This window comes from Saccopteryx leptura, chromosome 5, assembly GCF_036850995.1.
Source record: "Saccopteryx leptura isolate mSacLep1 chromosome 5, mSacLep1_pri_phased_curated, whole genome shotgun sequence".
NCBI lineage: Eukaryota > Metazoa > Chordata > Mammalia > Chiroptera > Emballonuridae > Saccopteryx > Saccopteryx leptura.
In genome coordinates this window covers 181,517,167-181,544,237 of record NC_089507.1, presented here as the reverse complement: position 1 = coordinate 181,544,237, position 27,071 = coordinate 181,517,167, and the positions used below count along the sequence as shown (strand labels likewise).

The following is a 27,071-nucleotide window of genomic DNA, read 5'->3' as shown; positions in this document are numbered from 1 at the left end:
GTTGTAAATTCTTTCTTTTCCCTTTATTTCTCCACAAAAACGACCTCAGGAAAAGCGTTGGGATTCCTTCTGGCCCTCTGAAAACTTTTTCTGATGCAACCGCCCGTTAAAAAAATGCAACCCCCAAAACGGAGCATTGGGGTAGGCGCCATCATCTCCCAGCCACACCCTGCGGACCGCCAGGCCTCCTTTCCCGGGCTGTTCCCAAAGATAAATAAATCACTCCTTGTTTTTTCCAGACCTGAAATTAGCGGTGACTCAGAGCACTTGGTCCGGCCACAGTCGCCTCGGGAAGGAGGAAAAATGCGCAGATTTTTCCCTTTAGGCGGGGGCCCGACATGCCGGGCCGGGCCAATCAGAGCAGGATGGTGGGAATCGCACCAAAGTAGGTAAAATATGCGGGATGCTTGCGCTCAGCTACCGCCCGAACCCCGACTCCCGCGGGTCCTTCCATGCGACTCCTTCCCCGCAGCCCCGCCCACCCCCTAGCTCCTCTTTCCCTCCCAGGCCCCGCCCCCAGCGGCGGCGTACACCTGGCCAGGTAGCTACTTCCTTGTAAGGCCAACAGCTTCGCAGTGGGCGGGGCTTCATGTGGCCCCACCTTTTGGGAGAAAAGGACCTCTACATCCTTTGCCCGCCCCTCCCCGGCAAGTGCCAGTCCAAGCCCTGCCTCCGTGGCCCTAGTAGCCGAGGGAAGGCCCACCCCCTCCCATTAGATGTGAGCTGGTGAGGGGGCACCCCAGGGTCCAGAAAGTGAGGACGACCCCGCCCGCGGGGAGTCTGGAGGTTCCGCCTGGGCGGGGCGTTACAAGGCCATCCGGTTGCGTAGCAACGGCGGGCAGCGCGTGACGTGCGCAGTCCTGTTTGGCCCCGCGCGCGCGCCCGCGTGCCCGCCCCCTGGTATGCTCGCGCCCCGCGTCGCCGCCGCGCTCTGTCGCACGGTCCCGCTGCTGTGAGGAAGACGTTCAGCAGACGCGGCGGCCGCCGACTCCCTTCTCGGCGCCCTTGCGACCCCCGTGGCGAAGATGGTGAGTGGGAGGGAGCGCGAGGCGTGAGATGACGCGGCCTGGGCGGCGGGGCTGAGGGGCGAGCGCCGCCTCCGCGCCCAGGAGGTCCCGGGGCCTGCCTGCTGTCTCCCGGCGGAGGAGGGTCTCTCCCGCCCACAGACCCGCTGGGTACCGCGTCCCGGGCGGCTTTCCCGTCGCTCTGTGGGTCGCAGCCGCTGCTTGGCCGCCGCCACCCCGGAGCGTGGCCTTAGGGGTTCCTCCCGCCCGGGCCTTGTACCACCGGCGGCATCGGGCCCTTCTTCTCTCGGGGAAAGCGACGGGGGTTCCCCGATCTGGGTGCGGGCGGAGAACCCGGAGCGAGCCGTGTCGGGGCACGTTTCCCCAGGGCCCCGCGCCGCGGCGGCCGGGGACCCGTGCGGCTCTCCATCTCCATACGGGAAGGAGGCCTCTGTGGAACAGCCCGAGAGGGCGGCGTGATCGCTGCGAGCACGACCCTGCCAGGCGGAGCGCGGGTGGCCCTGCGCCGCTTCACTTGTCGTATCTGGCCATCGGTCTCCCGCGGCACTCTGGTCGTGCTTGTCAAGCTTGGCACTGTCGCGTTTAACCCTCGCCTGCCCGCCCGCGCTCTCCCTGAATGCTTAGAAAACCCCTTTACCTGTGCACGGTTTGGCTGTGCCAGAACTTAGCCTCCAAGGTGCGGGCATGATGCTGGAAAGCTAATAACATGAAAAAACTTTTTAAAAGCGCGTTAAATTATCCGAGCCTCTGAAAGATAAGCATGCTTAGTATATGCTAGGTGATGGATAGATACTTGACTCTATTTACATATTTTTCCCCTTTACGGTGTAATTCCAGTTTGCTGTAAAACAGTATTCTTAAGGGGACGATCGAGTAGAACATTTTGTCATTTTCTCTACTCTGCACACGCTATTACCATGTTTGGTCAATGATTTGCAGGCAGAGGCTTACCAGGCTGTGCTAGAAATATTACCCTGTGTTTGCATCTGCCTGGAAGCTGTTGGTACCAGCTTATCTGCACACAGAATGTTTTCACTGGATAACAGTTTTCGTTTTCTTTGGTATTGCAACTTTCATGACTGTGTTGACTGTCTTATTTGTGGAAGAAAATGAGATTAATCGATCAATAGATTCTTGGTGACTGAAGCTATATAACAAATTTGGTATTGTTCAATTTTTGGTTCTTTGGTTTTAATTCTGTAAACTGCAGAAAAGATCAGCATTTTAAGACATTTTAACCCCTTTAAGATGGTAAATATATACTACTTAGTACTAAAAACTTTTAATGTAAGGGTTTTGAGTTCTAATAAATTTAACACCATCAGCTCTGATGTAAGTGCTTTGGAACCTGCTTTTGTAGGGTCTTCTGATTTGACATTCTATTTTTTTTTTTTTTATTGAGTTGCTACACTGCAAACTTTATTTTGTTTTTGAAAATAGAACCAAACATTTTAACTTCAATTAAATGCTTAAACTTCAGTTAGAGCTTTATTTCCATGTTTCTATAATTCAGACAAAATGAAGATTCTGTTTTATTTACTGGTTCTTGGGGGAGGAGGAGAAATAAAAGTCAAGATGGGCAACTCCAAACACATTTCAAATAGAGAGGTCAAGAAGAACTTATAAGCTAGTCTTGTTTGAATGCTTGCAAAGGAAGTTCAGAATGTAGACTTATCATTTCTAAGGTTACTCTTGTATTTAGTCTCATGAGAACAGCATTTCCCTTCAGTCCAGCTAATAGAGAATATTGTAAAGTTGGAAAGCTTTATCTCAGATTTTAGCATTTTACATGTATATTTGAAACTGTTTAGATCTGTTGGTTAGATACCTCGTTCAGTCTTTATTTTTTAGTTAAATATTAACTGCTGATAGTTTGGTTCTACATTAACAAAATCACTTCCTGGTACTCACCAAGTCCTTTAGAAACACTTTGGAATAAAACAGTTTGAAACCAACTCAGAAGAGCACCATGGCACTTTAAGATGAGATTTCATGTTTTCAAAGTCTCACTTTACAGTGCCAGTAAAAGAAAGAAAGGGAAAAAAAAGCCTATGTTCCACAAGAACCACATCTGCACACTACAAACAAAACTTTGGTGTATGTGTGCTGGGTGTGCCAGTTTCCTCACACAGGGATTGTTTATCAGCCTACCCACCAAGTTCTTTGGGTTATCTGCACAGTAGTTCCTGTGTTGAGTATGAATTCAGACAAAACATAGACCTGCATCCCTCGTCTTGTAACAGATAATATGTGTATTTGCAGTATAGCTATATTGCTTTCTGGAGAGTAGGAATGAGTGTTGCCCCTGAAACAGAGTAAAAGGTCTATAATCTAACCCTTAACTTTACCCTAATCAGAACGCTGCTCTAATAAACTGAGCTAATTGGCTCAGACTGAATTACAGATGTGTTCTACCACTTGATGACTGGCAAAAAGTTATACAGCACCCAGTAGAGTAGGTTGGGCATATGTTCATGTGTCTGTTTAACATATCAGAAAACAGACTAAAGGATTGACTTTGACCTTTTCTGATTCCACATCAAGTTTTAAAATAATTTTAAAATGAATTTAGAAACATTTTAGGCAGAAAACTACACAGAATAACAGGTCCCTTTGTACAAAAAAAGTTAACTCTTTGCCATGTATCAGGTTCTGTTGCTGTCACATCTAAGTATGTGTCTTCTTGCTTATCCCAGTCTCTTACCTCCCCAGAGATGTTCAACCACTCCAGTGTCAAAGACATAATGTTCCAGCCAATTATGGAAATGATTTTTTAAGCCTATTGTAATTGGGAGGACATCAGTTAATGAGGAACATCTCAAAAAAGAAAAGAAAAGAAAAAAAAAAAACCCGACAGGACCTAGAGGAGATAAACCAGGGAGTCTTAAGAATACATAGAGATGGGTCTTATCTCCCAGTGAGTAAGGGAAGAATCCTTTTGTTACCTGTTCCCGGAACACAAAATGATAGGGGTGGATTTCTTAACTGGCATTGCTTTCCAGGAGCACAGGACTCAGGTACAATTCAACAGTGTCACCTGAAATTAATGTATTTTATTCTCTTGATATTTACATATTTTTAGCTATATAGGTATGCATCTGCAGTAATATATACTGTGTTGCCTTGTTGTGTTTTTAAGTTTTAAATGTTACGCTCTGTGTATCCTTTTGCATCTTAAAAAACAATTAAACTTGCCTGACCAGGCTGTGGCACAGTGGATAGAACGTCAGACTGGGACCTGGAGAACCCAGGTTCGAAACCCCGAGGTCACCGCCTTGAGTGCAGGCTCATAAGGCTTGAGCATGGGATCCTAGACATGACCCCATGGTCACTGGCTTGAGCCCAAGATTGCTGGCTTGACCAAGGGGTCACTCGCTCTGCTGTAGCCTCCTAGTCAAAGCACATGAGAGAGCAATCAGTGAACAACTAAGGAGCTGCAACAAAGAATTGATGCTTCTCACTTCCCTCCCTGCCTGCCTGCCTGCCTGTCTGTCCCTATCTGTCCCTCTCTCTAACTCTGTCTCTGTCAAAAAAATTTTAAAAAGAAAAAAACAAACTTGCTCGGTATTAGAGGGATGATTTAAAGTTGTGGATCTGGTTCTTTAACTGTAAATACTTTCCATTTTATGACTATATTAAGTTTATCCATTCTCCTGTTGATGGACGCTTGCCAAACATTTTGCCCTTTTGTTTTTTATCTGCTTAGACTGTTTTGCAATAGATGGTTTCCATTTTTATATAGTACTGTATATTGCTTCTCTAGTCCTAATGAGGGTCTTCTTGGTGTATATGTAGAAGTGGAAGTCCTGGTTTGGAGATCATGCATATGTATTTTTTATTCTACTAGTGGTGATTCTGGTTTGCATCCATTCCATCATCTACATTTAGGAGCCTGGTTTCTCCATTTCTTTTCACTTGCTATTATGAGACTTAAAACCTTTGCCTGTGAAATGCTGTTATGAGACAAATCTGAAGGGTGTGAAATGTTCTCTCATTCTCTAATTTGCATTTCTCTATTATTAGTAGTTGAGAGTGTGTGTGTGTGTGTGTGTGTATATATATATATATATATATATATTTTTTTTTTTTTTTTTTCCCAAGAAAGAGAGTTAGACAGGAAGGGAGAGAGAAGCATCAACTCAGTTGCAACATAGTTCTTCATTGATTGCTTTCTCATATGAGCTTTGACTGGGGGCTCAAGCCAAGCCAGTGACCCTCTTGCTCAAGCCAGCAACCTTGGGCTTCAAGCCAGTGACCATGGGGTCATGTCCATGATTCCACGCTTAAGCCAGGAACCCCCACGCTCAAGCTGGTGAGCCTATGCTCAAGCTGAATGAGCCCGCGCTCAAGTTGACGACCTCGGGGTTTCAAACCTGGGTCCTCAGCATCTCAGGCCGCTGCTCTGTTCACTGTGCCACTGCCTGGTCAGGCAGATATCTTTTCATATGTTTATTGCAGCTTCTGCTTTTATATGCATGCATGTCCAGTGAACTTAACATTATATAAATACTTATCATCTCTTCATCTAAGCTAATTTGTGGAGCCATCAAGTATGTGAATTCAGAGTTAGAAGAAAATCAACAAGAACATGATTGTGAAGGCCAGAACTGCATGCAGAGGACTATATTCCTCTCCTCTGGCATCTAGTTCTTTGCAAGCCTCTCAAGCTGCTAAGTAAGGAAAGTTCAGTAGACATCTGCCATTGTCAGACCCTTGTAGTAGTGATAGAATGCAGGATAGAGTTCAATTTTTCCAAGGGTCGTGGATATTAACATTCTTTGCCTTATATTGTAGTTATACTTTTTTTTCAAACTAGGCAGTTCATCTAGCTGGAATGTGTACACACACGCGTGCGCGCGCACACACAGGATATAGGAAACTACTTTCTGCTCAGTTTTACTGGGAACCTAAAAGGCCTCTGAAAAATAGTCTATTAAAAACAAAACTGATTATTTTTTACAAGGAGATTTGGTTTAAATCAAAATAGTGTTTAACTTAGTATACAGGAAGACTCAACATTTGTGGTTTTGTAATAAGTAATTATATTTTCTTTCAGTTATAATTAAGATACTTTGAGATGACAACCATTTTTGAAATTGGAAAAAAATCGAGACTCTTAAGAAACTGGATATAACATATATGTGTGTGTGTGTGTGTGTGTGTTGTTCTTTATCTAACTAGGCGTAGGTTTTATTGTGCTTTGCTTTATTATGCTTCTTGAGTTTTTTACAAATTGAAGGCAAGACCTTCGATCAGCAGAAAGATTATGGCTGGCTTTATTGTGATGCTCACTTTATTGTAGTGGTGTGGAACCCAAACCACAGTATCTCTGAGGTATGCCTATACTGTTTGCTATTTGCATACCTAAACCACAAAACAGAATAAAGAAGTAAGTTGAAGATTGTTACTGAAGTATTTTGAGCTTCCTTCCCTTGCAGCATGCTATTTCCGTTTAGATTGTCCATGAAAGCCATATGCAGAGATTTACATTTAACACTTAAAAAGTATTTTAATCCCAGCTTTTCTTCTGTTCATGCCTACTTGCCTTAATGTTAGAAGTGACTTCTTATTTGGAATTGTGCTCCTAAAAGCTATCTCCTGTTCACTTTCATTGAAATTTTACATTGGAAGAAGTATAGGAAAATAAACATCAGATTGGTTCATGTTAGTAATACTTGGACAAACTTGTTACATGCGTTCATCATGGAATCTTATGTACAAGGACTCCACAGAGTTGAGTAGTTTTTAATCTAAAATGATTCTTAACTTTTGAAGATAAGTCTTTCAGTAGCTGACATTGTAATGCTTATATGATTTGCTTTGGTATATTAAAATTTAAGTATCAGTTATTGTAGATCTTTAAAAAGCAATTGATTTAAGTAAAAATGCAATTAAAATTCTTATAATTCACATTTTGATCTGTAGTTGAAGGTGTGAAAAAAGGAGAGATTTTGCCTTTTTTTAACCTGGAAAGTGAGCATCAAAGAACTGTTCTGTTGCAGCAGGGCCCAGTATGAGCATTTGAAAGGTAGACATTTCTATGCATACTGTAGCAGGAAACCTACATTTAAAACGAATTCATCATTGCATTTGTGCATTTGGATCATATTGAAGGAAGACTGTTTACTCAGTTCAGCATTTTTGCATTTCTAGAGTGTTCCTCCTATTTGCCTTATCACAGAAAAGAAAGATGAATTTCCTATCCATATTCCTATATTGGCTTGCTTTCAGAAAATTGCCAACTTGAAATGTATTTATTGTTTACTTTAAAGTGGTTTCACATGGCACATTTTTATTGTTGGTATTTTCATGTAGTAATAGAGCTAAAACTAAAGCATAGGCAAATACTCATAGAACTTTTTTTTTTTTTTTACAGAGACAGAGAGAGCATCAGAGAGAGGGATAGATAGGGACAGACAGACAGGAACAGAGAGAGATGAGAAGCATCAATCACCAGTTTTTTTGTTGTGACACCTTAGTTGTTCATTGATTGCTTTATCAGATGTGCCTTGACCATGGGGCTACAGCAGACCGAGTAACCCCTTGCTCAAGCCAGCAATCTTGGGTCCAAGCTGGTGAACTTTGTTCAAACTAGATGAGTCCGCACTCAAGCGGCGACCTCGGGGTTCTCGAACCTGGGTCCTCCGCATCCCAGTCCAACGCTCTATCCACTGCACCATCACCTCGTCAGGCCCCGTGTGACTTTTTTAACTTGCTAGGGAGCAATCTTTTAAGTCAGTTGTTGAAGCTCTACAGCCTTGAATTCGCAAATCATTGATAATTTGGTTAAAAAGTATTGTAAGTATCAAGTTAATTAAAGTGTTGTAAGTAGTCTTTTGATTAGATCAATGTCAAATAATAAAATGCGAATTACATATGTACTTTTTAAAAATTTATTAAGCCTGACCAGGCGGTGGCGCAGTAGATAGGGCGTTGGACTGGGATGTGGAAGACCCAGGTTTGAGACCCCGAGGTCGCCAGCTTGAGCACGGGCTCATCTGGTTTGAGCAAGGCTCACCAGCTTGGACCCAAGGTCGCTGGCCTGAGCAAGGGGTCACTCAGTCTGCTGTAAGTCCGCTGTCAAGGCACATATGAGAAAGCAATCAATGAACAACTAAGGTGTCGCAGTGGAAAAACTAATGATTGATGCTTCTCATCTCTCTCTGTTCCTGTCTGTCCCTAACTATCCCTCTCTCTGACTCTCTCTCTATCTCTGTAAATAAAATAAAATAAAATAAAAATAAAAAATTTATTAAATTTGTTGGGGTGACACTGGTTAATAAAAATATATAAATTTCAACTGTACAACTCTAATAACTCATCTGTATATTGCATTGTGTTTTCACCACTCAAAGTACATATATACTTTTAAATTTCCAAGTAGCACCCATTAGAAAAATAGAAAAGGGGAAATTATTTAACCCAACATATCTGAAATATATCAGCATTTAATCATTATAAAAATATATAAGAGCTGTGGCCAGTAGTGCAGTGGATAGAGCATCGTCCCCAGGTGCCGAGGTTGCTGGCTCCATGCTGAGGTCGCTGGTTCAAGACCCATTCAAACGCCGTATGAGAAGCAGTCAGTGGGTGCACAACTAAGTGGACCAAGTTGATGCTTCTCTTTCTCCTCCCATCTCTCCCCCTCTTCCTCTCTCTCTCTCAAAAAAAGAAAAGGACATCTTACATTCTTTTTTTCATATAAGTTGTTTGAAATCAGTATATATTTTACACCTACAGTATATCAAATGCACAGTTTTCATTAGAAATATTTGATATATATTTAGATTTAAATTTTACTGTTGAAAAAGTAGACCTGAGTTACCCTGGGCACACTTACAAGTTTTCCAGTAGTGGAATTTGTAATCAGTTTAAAAAATTGTTAACTAAAATGAAATACAATTAAAAATGCAGTTCTTCAATCGCATCAGCCACCTTTAATGAAATCAGTAAACCACAGGTGGTTAGTGGCCAACCTCATGGGCTAGCCTCAGACTTTGTGGACTGATCTGTTTGTCAGGGGAAGTTAGTATGGATACCAACATTGGTGTTAATTCTCTGCATTTCTGCACATGTCTAAGAAACAGTGCTAAGATAGCATAGGAATTCCTTTTATGGCACATATTAAGGCAAGGGTCAGGAACCTTTTTGGCTGAGAGAGCCATGAACGCCACATATTTAAAAATGTAATTCTGTGAGAGCCATACAACGACCCGTGTACGTTAAGCATTATCCAATAAAAATTTGGTGTTGTCCTGGAGGACAGCTGTGATTGGCTCCAGCCACCCGTAACCATGAACATGAGCAGTAGGAAATGAATGGATTGTAATACATGAGAATGTTTTATATTTTTAACATTATTATTTTTTTTATTAAAGATTTGTCTGTGAGCCAGATGTAGCCATCAAAAGAGCCACATCTGGCTTGCCATAGGTTCCCGACCCCTTTATTAAGGTGTTTTGTAGACCTAGACTGAAGCTCTTTAAGACAGGGTTTGTGTATTTCAATAGCAATATGCCTCCCTCAGAGTAGGCCCAGAAAATATGTTACTGAATGAACATGAATAGGTGAATAAGAAGGCAATCTTAATTATGATGGGGCCAGGTTCCTATGGAGATGGATTACTTTTAATTTTTATACTTTATTCCTACATGCTTTTTTAATGCAATAAAATTTGAGTTTTAACTACTAAATTGAGTAGTATCTCCTCTTTGTATACTGCATTGTATTTTAATTTGAGTCTTACAGAGAAAACCCTTTAAGTACCTTTAAAACAATCGTGGAATACAGAAGCTACTAAATAAATGTCAGTTCCCCGTTCTCCCTAAAAATTAAACCTAATTGGCCTGACCAGGTGGTGGCTTAGTAGCTAGAGTGTTGGCCTGGGATACTGAGGACCCAAATTCGAAACCCTGAGGCCACTCACTGGCTTGAGCCGAAGGTTGTTGGCTTGCCAAGGGGTTACTAGTTAGGCTGGAGCCACCCGGTCATGGCACATATGAGAAAGCAATCAATAAACAACTAAGGTACTGCAACTATGAGTTGATGCTTCTCGTCTCTCTCTTTTCCTGTCTGTCTGTCTTTCTCCCTCTCTCTCTCACTATGATATGTCAGGCATTGTGTTACCTCATCTTATTCCGTCTTTATAGCAACCCAGTGAGATAGGTATTGTCATTTTTGTTAAACTATACTGAGAAGTGGTCAAGAACGTAGACTCTGAGTTGTGCTGCTTAGGTTTTTTTGAATCTTGGCTCTGCTACTAACTAATTGGTTATTCTTTGCCTCAATTTCATCATTCCTTAAAATGTGGAATAATAGTACCTACCATCACAACAGTTTGGGTGATGCCTATTACTAGTTTAAAGCAGTGCCTGATATGTAATAACAGTGAAGAACCTTGGATCCTAATTAGAGAATCAGTCTTTATCCTTTATATTTTGATTATACCAGTGCATGCTTTAATAATTATGGGTAAAATGAAAAAAATAGGAGTAGTGCATTAGAATATGATTCCAACTGTTTTATTATTTTTTTAATGTTATTTTACTGGGAATCGTTATATTTGATCAACTTTTTTTATGACCAACTTCTTAATTTGATTCTTCAGGTGACTTGATTCATTAAAGAGTAAATAGCTTTCCTTTTCCTGAAGTAATTAATGGAGAATCATATAAGTTCTTTGTTGCCTTTCAGGGTTTAAAATAGCGACAATTTATTCAGCAAATAGTTGAGAAATTTGATCTGCCAAGAACTGATCTAGGTACTAGAGATACAATGCTGAAAAGCAAGTTTTTTTCCTTGTGGAAGTTACATTCTAATATTGGGAGGAACAAAGAAAAGAAAAATGACAAGATCATGTCAGATAATCGTAAGTCGTGTAAAGGAAAAATTAGCTAGATTGTTAGGAAGGCATCTTAGGAGGAGACATTTGAGCTAAGACACACATGGTAAGAGAACAGGCTATGTGAAAAACGTTTCGGGCCAAAGAGACTATACGTAGAAAGTCCTTGCGAAGAGAATGAGTTTGAAATGCTAGGGATAAAAAAGGTTTGTATAGTTAGAATTCACAGACGAGGTGGAAGAGAAGTAGGAAATGGATTGTAGACAAGAGCTAGAATAGGAATAGCCTTTAGGCCAGTGGTTCTCAAAGTGTGCGCCCTAGAAGATTTCCAGGTGCACCTTATGGTATTCCAGAGAAATATGTGCCTGTTGGGGACGAAAAATCCAACAGGGTTTTTGGAGTTTATATTTTTGGGGGACAGAGGTATGGGGAATTGGCTGTAAGCTGACAATCTGCCCAACCCCCCACCTCACTTGCCTGATTAGGTTGCAAAAGACTGTTAAGCTGTGGTACGGAATTGTTTACACTATCCCCCATGTTCCCCAGAAAGACTGGAGGCAAGTTTCTTCTATCCTTTGTTTGGTGTAAAATTAAGATATGTATGGTGGGGGTTTTGGATTGCTGATTAAACATGAGAAATTGTCTCTTGAAGCCTTTTGATTTCTATAAAAGAATATGTGGCAATATCTAAAAGAGCTTTGTACATTTTACTACAGTTTTCAACACCCTATTTATGTGAATTAGGATTTTCTACCTTCAACACAATTAAGAGTAAAAAGAGAATTCTTTAATGTATTGACAAGAAAATGAGAGTTTACCTTTTAAATATATGCCCAAACATTGAAGAAATCACTAGGACACATCAGGCTCATGTTTCTCATAAACACGAGAATGAAAAAACACATTCACGCTGAGACCTGCCAAATTTACTAAATCTTACTAAGAATGTATCTATCTATAGCCTGACCAGGCGGTGGCGCAGTGGATAGAGCAATGGACTGGGAAGCGGAGGACCCAGGTTCGAGGCCTCGAGGTCGCCAGCTTGAGCACGGGCTCATCTGGTTTAAGCAAAGCTTACAAGCTTGGACCCAAGGTTGCTGGCTCGAGTAAGGGGGTACATATGAGAAAGCAATCAATGAACAACTAAGCTGTCACAACAAAAAACTAATGATTGATGCTTCTCATCTCTCTCCGTTCCTGTCTGTCTCTATCTATCTCTTTCTCTGTCTCTGTATATAAAAAAAAAAGAATGTATCTATCTATAGATACATGTATTTATCTATATAAAAAGATAACTTTTTGTCATTTTTTTATTTTTTAACCCCTATTTTTTACGAATTCTAGAAAGCATAACTCAAAAAATGTAACATAGAAATGTTTTTTAATGTCAGAATAAATTTAATTTGGTCGTATTTATTTTGTTTAATTACCGTAAAAGGACTTTATATATTTTTCTTTAATATTTGACTTAATTATTATAACATATTGCTCAGAAATTTGTATATAGTATGCCTACAATTATTTGTAGGATTTTAAATGTGCCCTGACTTCAAAAAGTTTGAAAACCACTACTTTAGACCAATGTAAAGAATTTGAATTTTATTCTGACTGCCCTAGGGAATCACTGGGTTTGTGATGGTAGGGATATGTTAAGGTGTTAAGTAGTGAAATGGCTGTGATTTATCCCTGTAACTCATGTATGGAGATGTACAAATGGGGACATACACTGATTAAGGAACTATTGCTATTATTCAGGCAATTGATAGCATGGATTAGAATTGTTATTGGAATAGTGAGAAATAATTAGATTGGATGTACAGTACAGTTGTCCCTTGAACATGACTAGGCATAAGGACACTGACCCCCCTGCACAGTTGAAAATCCACATGTAACTTTTGATTCCCCCAAAACATAACCACTCTTTATATCTGTGGGGAATTGGTTCCAGGATCCCACCTGGATTGGTACCAAAATCCACAGATGCTTATTCTCCTATATAAAATGGGGTAGATCAATGTGTACGGTTGGTCCTGTCCATTTGTGGGTGGACTCCCAACTGCGGATTGAAAACAGTACAGGCATTTATTGAAAGAAATCTTTGTATAAGTGGACTCGCTCAGTTCAAACTCATTTTGTTCAAGAGTTAACGTATATTTTAGGGGTAGAGCTGACAGGACTTACTGATAATTTAGATGTGTGACATGAGGGAAAGAAAAACATCGGGGTGAGTTCCTAACCTGAGCTAATAGGTGTCCCTGTTCTCAGGACTTATAAAAGAAGCTAAAATAAAGTAGTTTGGTAAAAGTTGAGGTTCGTAGAACTTTGAGGAATGTCAAATTGATCCAGAAATATTACAAACGTTTAAAAATACCTTGACTTGGCCTGACCTGTGGTGGCGCAGTGGATAAAGTGTTGACCTGGAATGCTGAGGTTGCCGGTTTGAATCCCTGGGCTTGCCTGACCAAGGCACATATGGGAGTTGCTGCTTTCTGTTTCTCTCCCCCTATTCTCTCTCTCTCTCTCATCCTCTCTCTCTAGCCTCTCTAAAATGAATAAATTAATAAAAAATTTAAAAAATAAAAATACTTTGACTTCTTTTCTGATTATAATAATAACATGTTCATTATAAAACATTAAGAAAAAATTTATTTGTAATGGCAATGCCAACCAAAGTCTTAACATTTGGCTTATTTTGTTTTTTTTTTCTTTTTGGCTTATTTTCTTACAGGCCATTTTAAATATCTGTTCATTCTTTCAATAAATGATTGTTATCTGTCTTCTAGGTACAAGGTACAGCAGGTTCTTTTAATATCATTTCATTTAAAAGTTGATGAGATGTGATAGAAACTTAACTCGTGTTTATATCAAGTAGCTTGTGGTAAGATTGGTTTCATTATATGTCTTTTCATTTAAAGTTATAGAATCTATTGACTGAGTTAAGGGAGGACTTACTATTGTAGGCCCTGGGTATTCAGTAGTATTCAAAACAAAGCCCTTGGCCCTATGCCTATTCAGTATACATTATTACGGGGAGACAGGTAAGAAATAAGTAAACAGCTGAATAAGAAGATAATTGAAGATTGTAATAAGTACTATAATGAAAATAAGGGAAAAAGTGAATATCTGGGGGCTACCAATACAGATTTTTCTTACACAGTTCAGTTCATTTGTAACAGTTTTATACTCTTATTTTCCATACCCAAAGTGACAAGGGTGCCAAGTTAATTCAATGGGGAAAAGATTAGTGTCTTCAACAGATGGTGCTGGGACAACTGGATATTCACATGCAAAAGAATGAATTTGGCTCTCTGTTTCACACTATATAGAAAACTTAACTCAAAATGTGTTATAGACCTAAATGAAAGAGCCAAAGATATAAAACTTGTAGAAGAAAATATAGGCAAAAATCTTTGTGAATGTGGTTTGGGCAGTGTTTTTTGGTCAATTTTAATGGCCATTCTAGACAATGACACCAAAACCTCCAGTGACAAAATAAAAATAGATAAATTAGACCTTACTAGAATTAAAAACTTTTTTGCATCAAAGAACACTCATCAAGAAAGTGAAAAGACAACTCACAGAATGAGAGAAAATATTTACAAATCATATGTCTAACAAGGAACTTGTATTCAGAATATATGAAGACTTTTACAACTCAACAATGAAAAGATGACCTGATCATGTAGTCAAAGGCTTTGAGTAGACATTTCTTAAAGAAGTGCAAGTGGTGCCTGTTCTGTGGTGGTGCAGAGGATAGAGCGTCATCCTGGGACACTAAGGTCCCAGGTTTGAAACCCCAAGGTCACCGGCCTGAGCACAGGCTCATCAGCTCGAGTGCGGGGTTGCTGGCTTGAGTGTGGGATCATATACATGACCTCATGGTCTCTGGCTTGAGCCCAGAGGTCGCTGGCTTGAGCAAGGGGTCATTGGCTCAGCTGGAACACCCCCCCCCCCCCATCAAGCCATGTATGAGAAGCAATCAATGAACAACTGAAAAAAGTGCTACAACTATGAGTTGATGTGTCTCATCTCTCTCCCTTCCTGTCTCTCTCTGTGTCTCTCACAAAAAAAAAAAAAAAAAAAAAAAAAGGCAATGCAAAGTGGTGAGTAGAGCCTGAAAAGATGCTCAAAATCAGCTGTTAGGGAAATGCAAATCAAAACCACAATGAGATACTGTTATATATCACAACCACTAGGATGACAGTAAAAAAGAGGACAACACTAACAAAATATTGGCAAGGCTGTAGAGAGGTTGAAACCGTTGTACATTGCTGGTGGAAATGTGAAATGGTGCAGACATTTGGGAAAATGGTTTGGCAGTTCTTTAAGAAGTTCAGCTTGAAGACTATACTTTCAGGGATCATTTCTATAGTTTGTTACTAGAAGTTCAGCTTGGAAGTTATCAAATGACGCAGCAGTTTCACACCTAATTATATACCCAAGCAAAATGAAAACGTGCTTGCATAAAAACTTGTACACAATGTTCGTAGTAGTATTAGTCATAATACACCAAAAGTGGAAACAGCCTAAATGCCCATCAACTGATGTTTATTCATACAATAGAATATCGTTTGGCAATACATGAATGAACTTTGAAAACATGTTATAAGTGAAAGAAGCCAGTCAAAAAAAGACGGGACCACATATTGTATGATTCATTTATATAAAATATCCACGATAAGCAGATCCTTGGAGACAGGAAGTAAATTAGTGATTGGCTAGGTCTTGGGTGGGTAAGAGTAGGGATAAAGAAGTGATTGCTCACAAGTACAGGGTTTCTTTTGGGGGTGTTCAAAATGTAAAATTAGATTGTGGTGATGGTACACTACAAATTTGTGATTATACTATACCCATGAAGTTTACACCTTTAAATGGATGAATTTTATAACATTATACCTGTAGAAACCACTTAAATTGTTTAATGGTATCCTGCTCATACAGTGATGATATTAAATTATCTCCTTGTTAAATTTAAACCCAGTATTATAAGTAATACTTTTATCTTTGTGCGTAAATCTTTGCCTGCATTTGCATTATTCTTCAAAATAATATTGTCGGTGTGCAGTCACTAAATCAGAAAGATTGTGTATATATATATTTCTGATTTTAAAAATATGCTCAGTCCTGACCTGTGGTGGCACAGTATGTAAAGTGTCAATTTGGAACTCTGAGGTCGCTGGTTCAAAACCCTGGGCTTACCTGGTCAAGGCACATATAGGAGATGATGCTTTCTGCTCCTCCCCCCATCTATCTATCTCTCTCTCTCTCTCTCTCTCTCTCTAAAATGAATAAATAAAATCTAAAAAAAAAACATGCTCATGACAGAAAACTGAAAATACAGAAACCTGGAGAGAAGATTAAAATCACTTATATTCCCACCATTAGAGATTAAATTTTTTTTCTTTATACTATTTTACATTGTTGAGATTACACTGTATGTAAAACTTTATATCAGGTTTTTCACTTAAATCATAAATATTTCCCTGTCATTAAAAAGTTTCCATAAACATAATTTTAATGGATATATCAGAAACTATCCTGTGGATATACTATAATTTTTTTTTCAGTTCCCTTGGTTTTTATTTATTTGGGCTGTCTGGTTTTAGTATTATGAAGATTATTTCCGTACTTGAAGTGAGATTACTGAGTTAAAGGGTCATAGGGTTTGGATTATTTAGAAGCTCAATATAAATGGCCAAATTGCTTTCTGAAAGGTTTGAGGAAATAATACAATTGTCTGTGGTGGAAGATGAATATGGAAAAGTAGGTTGGTTTGGATGATAAAGGGCCTTTTATGCTCTATTAATGAATATGGACTTTATCTTGTAGGTGCTTAGAAACTGAAAAATTTTAATTTGGGGAGTGTTAAGAGATTTTAAGAGGACAGGAGAAGTAGAGTTGAAATCCACATTCAAGGAGGAATTGGTAGGGCTTAGAAACTGAATGTGACCATGGAACAGAAGTAAGTAGATCAGTTAAATCACAACATTCAATTAGTTTTCTATTTTTCACTGACATGTTAATCATCCGGATAGAAGCCGAATTGTTAAACCAAGAAGAAGTCTTTTACCTTTAGCTCAGCAATTTTCAACCGGTGTGCTGCAAGAATTTTTAAAACATGTAAAACCTGACTAGTCAGGGGCACTGGCCTCTTTTCCCTTAGACACAACAATAACTCTCTAGTGTGAATGATTCAAAATATATCCATACGCCCCACTTTTCATCACTGTGGGTTTGATTTATAGCTGACCTAGGAGAATGGCAAGAGGTAGTAGTGTAATGGAATCTTAAATGTTAAAGAGGACATTCCTTTCGTTCTTGTATGTCATTGCTGGTCAACCATTTAATAGTCATGTTCATGGAAATATCAGTATGGTTTTTTAATTTGTGGTTCTGGTCATCAGACAACAGACAGAAATTACTATTTCACAAAGAAGTTTTAAGCCGTCTGGATCTCTTTTACCCATAGCCTTCCATTACCCAAAGACTTCATTAGAAATTATCCACATTGGTAACTAGAAGGAGTTGAAGAAGTTTTAACAGGTTTTCTGGTTAGTAATAATGAGTATTCACTTACTGAATGGTACCATTGCTAGGCACTACGTTTTAGGTGATTTACATATGTTGTGATGTCAATCCTCCTGAGTTAGGATAATTATAGTTCACATTTTACAGCAATGAAACTGAAGTTAGAGAAATTAGCTTGCTTGCTCAAGTTATTTGAATATTTCTGACTTGGATAACTTGATTTAAGTAAATCTGACTCAGACTTATGGTGTGCATTCTCTGGTTAAAAAGGCCTTCTAATGTTAAATAGATGTTCTAAATTCTGTTTATAAGAGCATGGCAATATCTGACTTTATCAATTTATTTAGAAAACATATAACCCAATTAATTATAAAATTTATATGGAATAGTCTTATGTGTAATACATTCTCTTTATCGCTATTAAATAAACCTTGTATTTTAAATTATTTCAGTTCTTCCTTAATATGCAGGGTTTTTTTTTAACCCACAAGGAGTCAAAGCACTTCTTAACATATATACCATCTGTAAGAATTAAAATCTTTTTCTAAGTTATTTCACTTAGCATAATATCCTATAGGTCCATCCGTGCTTTTGCAGATGGTAAGATTTCATTCTTTTTTTATGACCAAGTAATACTTGTGTGTGTGTGTGTGTGTGTTTGTGTGTGTGTAAAGCAACTTTTTTATTCATTCCTCTATTGATGGACACTTGTGTTGCTTCTATATCTTGGTTGTAAATAATGCTGCAGTGAACGTGGGTGCATATATTCTTGTGGTTTTAATTTCTTTGATGATTAGTGATGGTGAGCACTTTTTTATGTGTATTGGCCATCCATGTCCTCTTCAGAGAAGTGTCTCCATATGATTTCACTTATATGTGGAATTTAAAGAACAAAATAAATGAAGAAACAAAATAGAAATACACTCATAGTTGCAGAGAACAGACTGATGGTTGCCAGAGAGGAAGGGGATTGAGGGACTGGGTGAAAAAGGTGAAGGGATTAAGAAGTACAAGTGGATAGTCACAAAATAGTCACAGGGATGTAAAATGCAGCATAGAGAATATAATCAATAATATTGTAATAATATATGGGGCTAAGTTGGTACTGAAAATATCAGGGGATCACTTTGTAATGTACATAATTGTCTAATCATTATGCTATATCCCTGAAACTAATACAAAATAATATTGAAAGTCAACTGTAATTGACAAAATTAAAAAAAGATTACCGTAAAATCTTTGCATAAAGTCAAACCTTGTCTGAAGTTTAACGAACTAGTCTTGATTTTGGTTATTTTAACTCTCCCAAATTAACACTGAGGATATTTCCAAACAAACAGAAAAGTCTTATCTGAATTTCTTCCCAAGATTTTTTACTTGCCTCCAGAAATAGTCAACCATAACTATTAAACTAGAATTGAAATTCTTGCCCTTGCAAAAATTATTCTGTCATTGCAGAGTATAACTGAGGTTCCTTCCTTCCTGATGACATAAATCAGTCATCAATAATTTTGAGGAATACACTTTTTTCAAGGCAGAAAATTACACTGCTTACAAAAATTAAGGGATCGGGGAATGTGCAGATACTCCTCAGTACATTCAGCCTTTTGTATGGTGCATTTTCACCAATGAAATAAAAGTTAGTTTTGCATCTCATTTGCATAATTGAACAACTTTCTTTGACTTGTCACTTGCTTTTCTGATGTTCTTGTTTAATTTTTTAAAAAATCAAACGCTTCTTTTTTTATCGCTTCATATTCATTTTGAAATATCCCCTAATTTTTGTGAGCAGTATATGTAATTTTGTTTACTCAAAACATACTATTTTAGTATTGAGAATTCATTTTATGTTAAATTATTTAAAATAAGATGAAATTAAAAATTTTGGTACTCATTTGTGTTAGCCACATTTCATGTGCTCAATAGCCACGTGTAGTACTGTCTCCCATATTGGACAGTGCTTATACAGAACATTTTCATCATCGCAGAAAGTTGTGTTGGAGAGTCAGGCTTCTAGGTACTGGTGGTGCTGGAGACTGTCTTAGCATTCATTTACACATGTTCACCTATTTGCCTGTTTTAAGTAGGATGATGAAGACCTACTGTGTACCCTATCTAGAGGATAAAATCCAGAATTCCAGGGATATGAGGGTGGAGTTAGGAGGGGGTCTAGGATCCTAAGTGCTTCTCAGACTAATTTCACTCATTCTTCCTTATTGGAACTTCCATTTTTGTCCTGATCTCCTTGTCCTTGTGGGTTTATGTTCTTGTTCTTTTCTTTTTTTAAATCCCTTTTTTGTATTTGCAGTGGAGTTTTGGGAGGGAGCTAAATTTAGATGTACGTATTCAGTCCCCCATTTTAACACAGGATCTATAGGGCTCTCGACACTACTGTGTAGAAATGCTGTTCATTTCTTTAAGTAACAATTTTTTAATTTACATATTTTTCAAATTATTTTTACTTATTCATTTTAGAGAAGAGAGAGAGACACACACACACACAGAGAGAGAGAGAGAGAGAGAGAGAGAGAGAGAAGGTGGGGAGGAACAGGAAGCATCAACTCCCATATGTGCCTTGACTGGGCAAGCCCAGGGTTTTGAACCAGCGACCTCAGCATTCCAGGTTGATGCTTGATCCACTGTGTCACCACAGGTCAGGTGTAATGTTATTCATTTGTTAAGCACTATCTAAATCATTGTATTTGTCATTGTATTACTCAGAGGCATCAACCAAAAGCCCAAATATTTTGTAGTCAGTCAGTTTTCTGTTTCTTTTGGTCCTTATGTAAGGCATAGTATAAATAAAGGAGAATCGTGAACCCATTTTTAAATGCTCCAGTGCCTTTGATTAGCAGTTATGCTGGGCTTTTAATGATTGGTAGGTTGAGAACTGTTTTCTGCCAGGTGTTTCTAAATTTGAAATTGTATTTTTCTGCTATGCAATATATATATGCAGTACTGTCAAATAACTCATCCTCTGAGCTTAGAAAAATATATTTTTTAAGAAATTAACTTTCTAAGGGAAGAAAATAGCTTTCATTCCTGTTTTCTCCCATGAGGGCTGGGTAAAGTATATATAGTTGGCATTAATTATGGAGCCCAAGACAGGTATCCTACTTGAGTTAGGATAGTTAGGAAGGACAGTTACTACATTTAGGATTTGGACTGGTTCAGTTTACAAAAGTTGAATCATAAAACTTGATGCTCCTTTCAGGGATCACTACTCATATGCTGGAATTGAGAGAATTGATGTTTTAAGTGTGTGCTCTCATTCACAACTTAAAAATATCCAGTGTTAATTTTCTGTAGGGTTTACTTCCCTTTCTGTTTGTGAGTAGAAACTATTTAGAATATTGAGGATGAAGGCAATGCCTTGGATGTCTTCACTTAATCTCTGAATCAGTGTTTCAGAAAAGGTCTGCCAGAGGAGAACCAGAGAGGTTTAAGATCATTCTGCTTCATGAAAAAGTTAAAAACTGGTAGTCAAATGAGGTAAGGTACAGTGAAGTAATTATTTAACAGCGACTGTTTTGGCATGAGGGTCGAGTTCTAAGAGCAACTGTTATGCTCCAGTGGTCACTGGTACAGAACACAGTGAAACTGAAGTTGTGGATAGCATATCTTTTTAAGGTAATCACAAAGCTCTTGTAATAGCAATCTATTTTTACTCTTCAGATTTTCCTTCCTAGCTGAGCAGCAAATTTTGATGCTATGTTCAGAGTATCCTTTAATGGTCTTTATTGTTAAAACTTTGTAATTGAATATAAATAACTGTAGAAAAACTTAAAATCAAAATTGAATTTAATTTTGCTTTATGAAATAAACTTTAGCTTTCTCAACAGCTGAGTGGTTAATATCTTAGTCATCTAACATTTTACAGAAATACTAAAAAATTTGACAGGAGAGGACCTTTTTCATTAGGTAAAAGCAAAGTATAAAGTAAAAAAACACAAATGATTCTGTATATCACAGCCATTTTTGTTTTAAGATTCACCATAATGTCTCTTTTTAAAAAAATTTATGATTTTAATTTGTGTTTACATAGATTCAAGTGTCCCACCGAATATACCTCCCCCCAACCCCTTATTCTCCTCGGCCCCCCTATGCCCTTTTCCCCCAATGCCTTCCCCACTTCCCTCCAGGATTTGCTGTCCTGTTTTCTATAATGCTGTTATGTACAGGTATTGATCGACTTACGACCTATGCAATTTACGACCATTCGACTCTACGACCACAATCGCTAGCCACGACTGCTCTGCGTCTGGCAGTGCAAGCGTTGCCCAGCTGGGCGTGCGACAGTGCGGACCAGCTTCTGGCAGCAATACCGTCTCCGCATACACTATTTCAACTGTTACCCCAGACTCGGTACAATAATGAAAGAAAATTATGATAAAATATGACTTAAAGATTTTTATAACATCATTTCACAGTATTGTACATATAGCCTACTCAACTTACAACCAAATTGTGTTATGACCAGTCTGTTGGAACCAATCGTGGTCGTAAGTCAAGCACTAGCTGTGTATATAATTTCATTAATCTCTTTCCCTTTTCTGATCCCATTTTCTCTTCTACTTTCCCTCTGACCACTTTCCCTCTGGTCCCTTTGATCCCACCTCTGCTTCTGTTCGGTTGCTAAGTTCACATTGGTCATTGTATTCCTCAAATGAGTGAGGTCATATGATATTTTTCTTTCCCTACCTGGCTTATTTCACTTAGCATGATAGTTTCCAGGTCCATCCATGTTGTCCCGAAAGGTAAGATTTCCTTCTTCCTCATGGCCGCATAGTATTCCATTGTGTATATATACTACTGCTTTTTTTTTTTTCAAATTTACTGCATATTTGCTTTTTTAAAAATTTTTTTTAAATAATTTTATTTTTTTAATGGGGCGACATCAATAAATCAGGATACATATATTCAAAGATAACAAGTCCAGGTTATCTTGTCGTTCAATTATGTTGCATACCCATCACCCAAAGTCAGATTGTCTTCTGTCACCTTCTGTCTAGTTTTCTTTGTGCCCCTCCCCCTCCCCCTTTCCCTCTCCCTTTCCCCCCTCCCCCTGTAACCACCACACTCTTATCAATGTCTCTTAGTTTCACTTTTATGTCCCACCTATGTATGGAGTAATGCAGAAAGCCTAAACCAGGGGTCCCCAAACTACGGCCTGCAGGCCACATGCGGCCCCCTGAGGTCATTTATCCGGCCCCCGCCGCACTTCCGGAAGGGATATCTCTTTCATTGGTAGTCAGTGAGAGACGCAAAGCATGGCATCACTCACATACAGTACTACTTCCAGTGACGTGGGATGCACGCCTCACGGCTCCGGAAGCACGTCACATCACTTGTTACATCTAGCAGTGACAAATATGGAACCGGACATTGACTATCTCATTAGCCAAAAGCAGGCCCGTAGTTCCCATTGAAATATTGGTCAGTTTATTGATTTAAATTTACTTGTTCTTTACTTTAAATATTGTATTTGTTCCTGTTTTGTTTTTTTTACTTTAAAATAAGATATGTGCAGTGTACATAGGGATTTGTTCATATTGAATAGTTTTTTATAGTCTGGCCCTCCAATGGTCTGAGGGACAGTGAACTGGCCCCCTGTGTAAAAAGTTTGGGGACCCCTGGCCTAAACAGACCTATTAGTAGAGAAGAAATAGAAAAAACCATTAAAAACCTCCCCAAAAATATGCTACTGCTTTTTAATCCACTTGTCCACTGACGGGTACTTGGGCTATTTCCAGATCTTGGCTATTGTAAACAGTGCTGCCATAAACATGGGGTGCATTTCTTCTTTTGAATCAGTGATTTGGTGTTCTTAGGATATATTCCTAAAAGTGGGATGGTTGGGTCAAAAGGCAGTTCGATTTTTAATTTTTTGAGGAATCTCCATACTGTTTTCCACAGTGGCTGTACCAGTCTGCATTCCCACCAGCAGTGCAGGAGGGTTCCCTTTTCTCCACATCCTCGCCAGCACTTATGTGTTGTTTTGTTAATAAGTGCCGTTCTGACAAGTGTGAGGTGGTATCTCATTGTGGTTTTAATTTGCATTTCTCTAATGATTAGTGATCTTGAACATTTTTTCATATGCCTATTGGCCATCTGTATGTCCTCTTTGGAGAAGTATCTATTCATTTCTTTTGCCCATTTTTTGATTGGATTGTTTATCTTCCTGGTGTTGAATTTTACAAGTTCTTTATAAATTTTGGTTATTAACCCCTTATCAGACTTATTGGTGAATATATTCTCCCATTGGTGTCTTTTGCTCTGCAAAAGCTTGGTTTCATATTTACTATAGCCTTTGTTTTAAAGCCTATTTTGTCTGATGTAAGTATTGCTACCCCAGCTTTTTTTTCATTTCCATTTGCATAAAAATTTTTTTCCATCCCTTTACTTTCAGTCTATGTGTATTCTTTTGTTTTGAGGTGTGTCTCTTATAGACAGCATATGTACGGGTCCACGCAGCTACCCTATGTCTTTTTTTTTTTTTTTTTTGTGGGAGAGACAGTCAGAGAGGAACAGATAGGGACAGACAGACAGGAAGGGGGAGAGATGAGAAACATCAATTCTTCGTTGCAGTTCCTTAGTTGTTCATTGATTGATTTCTCATATATGCCTTGACCAGGGGGGCTACAGCAGACCGAGTTGAGCCTTGCTCAACTCAGATGAGCCCACGCTCAAGCTGGCAACCTCGGGGTCTCGAACCAGGGTCCTCCACATCCCAGTTCAACGCTCTGTCCACTGCGCCACTGCCTGATCAGGCTACCCTATGTCTTTTTTAAAAAAAATAAATTTTTATTAATTTTAATGGGGTGACATCAATAAATCAGGGTACATATATTCAAAGAAAACATGTCCAGGTTATCTTGTCATTCAATTATGTTGCATACCCATCACCCAAAGTCAGATTGTCCTCCGTCACCTTCTATCTAGTTTTCTTTGTGCCCCTCCCCCCCCAACCACCACACTCTTGTCCATGTCTCTTAGTCTCGTTTTTATGTCCTACCAATATATGGAATCATGCAGTTCTTGTTTTTTTCTGATTTATTTATTTCACTCCGTATAATGTTATCAAGATCCCACCATTTTATTGTAAATGATCCGATGTCATAATTTCTTATGGTTGAGGAGTATTCCATAGTGTATATGTGCCACATCTTCTTTATCCAGTCTTCTATTGAAGGGCTTTTTGGTAGTTTCCATGTCTTGGCCACTGTGAACAATGCTGCATTGAACATGGGGCTACATGTGTCTTTACATATCAATGTTTCTGAGTTTTTGGGGTATATACCCAGTAGAGGGATTGCTGGGTCATAAGGTAGTTCTATTTTCAGTTTTTAAAGGAACCACCATACTTTCTTCCATAATGATTATACTACTTTACATTCCCACCAACAGTGAATGAGGGTTCCTTTTTCTCTACAGCCTCTCCAACATTTGCTATTACCTGTCTTGTTAATAATAGCTAATCTAACAGGTGTGAGGTGGTATCTCATTGTAGTTTTGATTTGCATTTCTCTAATAACTAATGAAGATGAGCATCTTTTCATATATCTGTTGGCCATTTGTATTTCTTCCTGGGAGAAGTGTCTGTTCATGTCCTCTTCCCATTTTTTTATTGGATTGTTTGTTTGTTTGTTTGTTGTTGAGTTTTATGAGTTCTTTGTATATTTTGGATATTAGGCCCTTATCTGAGCTGTTGTTTGAAAATATTTCCCATTTAGTTGGCTGTTTGTTTATTTTGTTGTCAGTTTCTCTTGCTGAGCAAAAACTTCTTAGTCTGATGTAGTCCCATTCATTTATCTTTGCCTTCACTTCTCTTGCCTTTGGAGTCAAATTCATAAAATGCTCTTTGAAACCCAGGTCCATGAGTTTAGTACCTATGTCTTCTTCTTTGTACTTTATTGTTTCAGGTTTTATATTTAGGTCTTTGATCCATTTTGAATTAATTTTAGTACAAGGGGACAAGCTGTAGTCGAGTTTCATTCTTTTGCATCTGGCTTTCCAGTTTTCCCAGCACCATTTGTTGAAGAGGCTTTCTTTTCTCCATTGTGTGTTGTTGGCCCCTTTATTGAAAATTATTTGACCATATATATATATATATATATATATATATATATATATATATATATATGGTTTTATTTCTGGACTTTCTATTCTGTTCCATTGGTCTGAGTGTCTATTTTTCTGCCAATACCATGCTGTTTGATTGTCATGGCTCTATAACAGGGGTCCCCAAACTACGGCCCGCGGGCTGCATGCGGCCCCCTGAGGCCATTTATCTGGCCCCCGCCGCACTTCCGGAAGGGGCACCTCTTTCATTGGTGGTCAGTGAGAGAAGCACATTGACCATCTCATTAGCCAAAAGCAGGCCCATAGTTCCCATTGAAATACTGATCAGTTTGTTGATTTAAATTTACTTGTTCTTTATTTTAAATATTGTATTTGTTCCCGTTTTGTTTTTTTACTTTAAAATAAGATATGTACAGTGTGCATAGGGATTTGTTCATAGTTTTTTTTTTTATAGTCCGGCCCTCCAACTGTCTGAGGGACAGTGAACTGGCCCCCTGTGTAAAAAGTTTGGGGACCCCTGCTCTATAATATAGTTTGAAGTCAGGTATCGTAATGCCCCCAGCTTCATTTTTTTTCCTTAGGATTGCTTTGGCTATTCGGGGTCTTTTTTTGTTTGTTTTTTTTCTTTAAGAGAACTCTTTTTTTTTTAATTTAATTTATTTATGTATGTATGTGTTTTTTTTGTTTTTGTTTTTGTTTTGGTATTTTTCTGAAGCTGGAAACGGGGAGAGACAGTCAGACAGACTCCCGCATGCGCCCAACCAGGATCCACCCGGCACGCCCACCAGGGGCGCCGCTCTGCCCACCAGGGGGCGATGCTCTGCCCCTCCGGGGCATCGCTCTGCCGCAACCAGAGCCACTCTAGCGCCTGGGGCAGAGGCCAAGGAGCCATCCCCAGCGCCCGGGCCATCTTTGCTCCAATGGAGCCTTGGCTGCGGGAGGGGAAGAGAGAGACAGAGAGGAAGGAGGGGGGGGGATGGAGAAGCAAATGGGCTCTTCTCCTATGTGCCCTGGCCGGGAATCGAACCCGGGTCCCCCGTACGCCAGGCCGACGCTCTACCGCTGAGCCAACCGGCCAGGGCCTGTATGTATGTGTTTTTTACAGAGACAGAGAGTGAGTCAGAGAGAGAGATAGAGAGGGACAGACAGGAACGGAGAGAGATAAGAAGCATCAATCATCAGCTTTTCATTGCGCGTTGCAACACCTTAGTTGTTCATTGATTGCTTTCTCATATGTGCCTTGACCACAGGCCTTCAGCAGACCGAGTAACCCCTTGTTGGACCCAGCGACCTTGGGTTCAAGCTGGTAGGTTTTTGCTCAAACCAGATGAGCCCGTGCTAAAGCTGGCGACCTCGGGGTCTCGAACCTGGGTCCTCTGCATCCCAGTCCAACGCTCTATCCACTGCGCCACCACCTGGTCAGGCTATTCGGGGTTTTTTATAGTTCCATATAAATCTGATGATTTTTTGTTCCATTTCTTTAAAAAAATATCATTGGAATTTTGATGGGAATTGCATTAAGTTTATAAATTGCTTTGGGTAGTATGGCCATTTTGATTATATTTATTCTTCCTATCCAAGAACAAGGAATATTT

The 27,071-nt window shown here is 39.1% G+C and overlaps 1 protein-coding gene and 1 pseudogene across 1 annotated transcript in view; both read left to right on the top strand.

Annotated features, from left to right (window-relative positions):
• The first annotated feature begins 759 nt into the window (after window positions 1-759).
• DSTN (destrin, actin depolymerizing factor) overlaps window positions 760-27,071 on the top strand; it is a 45,209-nt gene continuing 18,897 nt past the window's right edge. The window contains exon 1 of the mRNA XM_066387096.1: window positions 760-1,028. Within this exon, the coding sequence (XP_066243193.1) occupies window positions 1,026-1,028 (3 nt within the window). The 5' untranslated portion in view covers window positions 760-1,025. The remainder of the gene's footprint in view (window positions 1,029-27,071) is intronic.
• On the top strand, window positions 15,208-15,285 carry LOC136407232 (small nucleolar RNA U3; annotated as a pseudogene).